The sequence below is a fragment of the Limulus polyphemus genome, unplaced genomic scaffold, assembly GCF_000517525.1.
Source record: "Limulus polyphemus unplaced genomic scaffold, Limulus_polyphemus-2.1.2 Scaffold716, whole genome shotgun sequence".
Lineage (NCBI taxonomy): Eukaryota > Metazoa > Arthropoda > Merostomata > Xiphosura > Limulidae > Limulus > Limulus polyphemus.
The window spans coordinates 119,922-125,105 of record NW_013666326.1 but is presented as its reverse complement, the minus strand read 5'-3'; the positions used below and the strand labels follow the sequence as shown (position 1 = coordinate 125,105).

Sequence of the window (5,184 nt, the reverse complement as noted above, 5' to 3'; positions counted from 1 at the left end):
TTTTAGTCTAAAACAAATTTGAAATTTTGAGCAGACTAAAGATACACCCTACCTCATTGAAATATTGGTTCAAAAGAAAGCAATGGTGCCAAGTCTGTTAAAAGGGGTGATAAAGCCACTAGGGTGACTTTCTAAGCTTCTTATTGGTTATTCAGTCATATATAGAAGTAAGTGTATATATGGGAGTCTTTCCAAAAATAGAAAGAGGTGGGCAGGGTGTCACTGTGTTTATTACACGAGTAATATCTTAGGAAACTGAAAAGATAAGAGGCTCTTATTTTATATTCTAGCTTGTCAATATTGTTCATTTGAGTTTCTAATTCATTCTAAATTATAGATTTAATATTTTGACTTCACATACATCTAATTCAAACCAGTGCTGCATTCAACATACCAAGTGACATACAAAAATCAATGTTTCTCTGTGTTTTTTTAATATTTGCTTTTACATTAAGAAATGGAGTAATATTGTTACGACAGAGGAAGTCATGTGATGCTGGCAACACATGATGTGAAGATAATTAGCAACAATGAGAGCATCTATTTAAGTTTGCACTTTTCAGTAAAATTTGTATATGCTGTTTGCAATTCTTTATGTCAAACCTGGAGATGTATGTAAGTTCAAGAAGATATCTACAATGAGTTGTTCGCTACACTATTAAAAATAATACTGTTAAACTATTAAGGAGAATTTAAAATACAGACTAAGGTGTTTCTATCCAAAATAACTTGTATCATTACATCCACAATTCTGCAACATTTTTGCACAGTGACACTTAAATTATGTATGCATATATAAACAAGCACCATCTACTTTGAATTTGTTAACCTTGTTTTTTTTTCTTTTTTAAGCTGGTAAATAATAAAACTTTTTTCCTTCTCCTTAGATGTAATATGAACAATAACAAACTACCATTTATTTATGATGTTAGAAAAACATGTAGGTTCAAGAAGTTTTGATAGAAATGAATAAAAACCCTATAATCCGAGCACTTTTGAAAGGTGGACCTTTATACTTCTTCAGCAACAAACTGGGAATGGGAATTACCATTTATGTCATCACATATAATATCTACAGAATTGGCTGATGACAGCAAAGTGTTATTAATGTTAGCTGTTCAGATATTACACAGTTATATACAATCATAATTGTTTACAATAAAATTGCAAAATAAATGAAGTGTAAACTTCTACGTGCATCAATTTCTTAATTTTTTTGTGAATAAAGTTTAAAACCAGAAACCTTAAATATGGAATAGCATAGTCATTCAAGTTTTAAATACCCCCTTTTTCATCCAAGTTCTAAGTTACTGTGAAAAATACAATAATTGCAATTAATTCTGTGACAGTCATATCACAACAACAATGTTCATTACACCTACCACTACACCGAAACTATATGCAGTCTCACACAACCTACGTATCCTAAACTTACATCAAAATCTTTTATAAATTAATTTCAACTTCAAAATGAATTTTAACTAGTCATTTGTTATTGCAACAAAAATCAACATAAAACAATTTAAGTTTTATACATTCTGTAATATTATTTTTAAGCAATGAAGTAACATAAAAGCCACTTTGTTTTTCTTGAATTTTGTGCAAAACTACTCAAAAGCTATCTGTGCTAGATGTTCCTTATTTTGAAATGCTAGAGGGAAGGCAGCTAGTTAACACCACCTATCATCAACTCTTGGTCTACTCTTTACTAACAAAAAGTGGGATTTACCATCACATTGGAAAGCCCTCACAGCTGAAAAAGCAAGCATGTTCAATGACAGGATTTGAACCCACAACCCTCATATTGCAAGTCAAGTGCCCTAATTACCAGGCCAACACCAAAGCTAATTTGTTCTTTTCATATATACACAGTGGTTTTCTGAACCAACAATATGAGGCAAAATGAAACTGTTCTCTCCCAAAAGAAATTATAAGTAGTCCTTTTTATTCTATCAAAAAAAGTTTAAAATATTGAACAATCCATCCTTTTCTTTCACAAAAATTATAAAATATTTTGGCAAAAATTACTAAGGCAAAATGAAAATTATACAGCATTTTTATTAATACATATATCTCATAAAAAAAAAAAGGAAATTTATTTACCTGAGTCTTTATATATTTTGTACCATGCTCTCGACTGAACATGTGATCTTTTAGGTCCCTGCTATCTTCAAACACCATGTCACACAAACTACAGAAACTCTCTGATTTTTGGTTGTGTTTCTGAGCATGACACTGAAATGCTGTAACATTGCAAAAGGTACGTTTACAGTCACTAATAATACACTGAAATCTTTTCTCTAGTTTGTGGACATTGTACATGTGCATGTAATAGAGAGGATAGCTTTGGATTACTATGTCACATAAATGGCAGTAATGGCCAACTTTTTTAGGGAAACATAGCTCAGCCAACTGTTTATCAGTTGGCACATCCTTGATCAAAATTAATTCATTTTTCTTAGTATCTTGTTCATCTCCAATTTTTTCTTCTATACTAACATCAAATGATGATTCTTGTAGTCCATTCTGCTGAGTTTTCAGAATATCTGCATTTGAAATATGATCCAAAACTTGACTCCTACATTCCTCAATGTCTGACTCAACATTTTCTATAGTCTCATATGAGAAAGTTTCTGTTGATTCTTCATAACTCTGATTTGTTGAAACTTCTGCAGTTTGTGAAACTCTCTCGACTAAGTTTCTGTCGTCTTGATCATCTGCTTTCGAACTCAATAATGTACTGAATTCCAAGTTCAAACCTCCATCCTCCTCCTCTTTATCAGTTGAAGCATCCTTTTCTGTGCTGTTAACAGAATTCTTATTTTCCATGGCTGATGATGAAACAAGGAGGATATCATCTGCATTTGTATTTGACTGCAATAGTTTATTTGAATCAATATAGTCATTGGAATTATCAAAATCAGCCACATTGTTTGACTCTTCATGAGCTTTATTACTAACAGCATCTGAAATTGATAAAGAAAATTAGTAACATTTTTAATTTAAACTTCCAGCTAAATATAATCTACTGTATAGTTTATCTGAAACTACATCACATAAAGATTGATAACAATTTTTGCCAAATATTTTTTTTCCATTGGTGATATACAGGTTTCTAGTAAGAAGAATATAAGTGTATAGTTGAAATGCTAATATACTTTTCTTGCGGGAAAACCAAAATTTGATAAAAATTATTATCAGTCTTATTGTGAAGAATATCATACAAACTATCAATCAACAGACCATGCTTTGTCAGCACAAGTATTATATACCATAATAACTTGTACATCATAAACAACTGATACAAATAGTATTTCAATTGAGGCCTTGTGTGTGTGTGTGTGTGTGTGTGTGTGTTGTAAACCCAGTCACACTGATGGGTCACCCCAAGAGTTTGTGCTGTCAGTGATGTGCAACACACAGTGTGCACAGTTGAAATGCTTATATATTCTTATACTAGAAACTCATATAGGAGCAGTAAATCTAGATTTGATGAACACTATCATCATTTTTATTGTGATGTAATATCAAATAAACAACCAATCCACGACCATGTTCAGCCAACATAGGTGTTATGTACTCTAAGAATTTCTATAATCCATGGCATTCAGTTTTAATTACGGTACAACACTACATCTGTAACAAAATTTTAAAATATACAAAAACAATGTGCATGTCGAGAACAGAAGTTAGATGAATCTGAGTTTCTATACACATATAGATCTACATAGATCTTTCCTCCAAACTAACAATAGGCAATTGAAGGTTCAAACTTTATAAAAAATTGTAGACAGAACAGCACGATGCATAAACTTAAACATACCTTTTAGTAAACATGTGTGAAAAAATGTATACAGTCGAACAATATTGCATTACTTAAGGTTTGTTTGATTTATTAATGAGAAAAATATCAGTAAAATTATAATAACGTGAAATTATAATAAAATTTTAAATGTGAAAAATGATGGTCAGTACAATATGTGTTAAAATCATAGGAAGGAGAAGCATTCATTTAAGCTGTTTGGCTGAATACTACCTAATATATGAATTAGTTGATATTCAAGGTGTTCTCTTTTATTATATCAGAAGATGCATACTTGAGCCCCACTACAGAAAATTGATGTCATGTTTTATACTACTAAAGTGGTGTCCCCAAAGATGGTTTCCATAGCATTTTCTTAGGTTTTCCTCTCATAAACCATAAAAACTACATTTTTTACCATGGATATTAAGTTTCTTTACATTTCAGTATATCAGGAGAATGGACTTCTCACACTGAAATACTTTGTAGACCTCAGAGAGAGAGAAAAAACATACCTTCTACACACACTGTCTAGCTGAACTCTAACCATGTTTTCATTCATTAGCAACCATTATAAACACATTTGTATTGTTGCTTTGGGGAAAAGAAAGTGAACCAATATGTGTAATTTTGTCAGTTATGTTGAAAAAAAAATGTTTATCAGTACATCATGGAACAACCTACTATATACTGCACCTTGATTAATGATGTTGTTAATATAGCTTCAATGTGTATAGAAAACCTAGAAAAAGTTGTACAGCACATCGGCTGTTTTAACCATCCTTCAATTCATCTATACAATTTCCAGTGAAAAACTTCCACTTCTATGTATTAAAGTCCATCTTGGTAATAATCGTATTGCTACTATTATATATTATAAAACAACTGACTCTCATTCAAACTTATATTTTGATTCTTCTCATCCATTCAACACTACAAAATCCATCCCTTACTCTCAATTCCTAAGTCTAAGCAGATTATGCAGTGAATGACTGAGTTTTTCACCGTAAAAGGCTACATCAAATGTGATATAAGGTGTTGTCTTGAAGAGAGAAAATATACCTCATGAAACATCCTTTTTATCAGAAAGGAGAAATAAAGACTGCATTCCTCTCACTCTGACAGATCATCATATCAATATAAAAGCCCAGATTCTACTCATGGAGAACTAAAACATACTCAAAGATCATGCTACCTATAATATCCTAGATATGACACCAATTGGTATATTCCACTGTCTCATTTGTTATAAAAGGTTAGGGAAAGATTTTTTGCTGACCAACAGTCAGTATCCAATTATATAAAACTGACATTTAGTATTTACAAAGTGACCTGTCTTGTCTGTGTTTTAATGGACTATTATTTTGTAAAATACAGTCACA

At 31.3% G+C, this 5,184-nt stretch overlaps 1 protein-coding gene across 3 annotated transcripts in view; it reads right to left on the bottom strand.

Moving 5' to 3' along the window:
* The window catches only part of LOC106460135, a 150,202-nt gene that overhangs the window by 41,599 nt on the left and 103,419 nt on the right, over positions 1-5,184 (bottom strand). For all 3 annotated transcript variants that reach the window (XM_022386783.1, XM_013919816.2, XM_022386784.1), the window contains one exon: positions 2,104-2,966. In XM_022386783.1, coding sequence (XP_022242491.1) covers positions 2,104-2,966 — 863 coding nt within the window. The remainder of the gene's footprint in view (positions 1-2,103; positions 2,967-5,184) is intronic.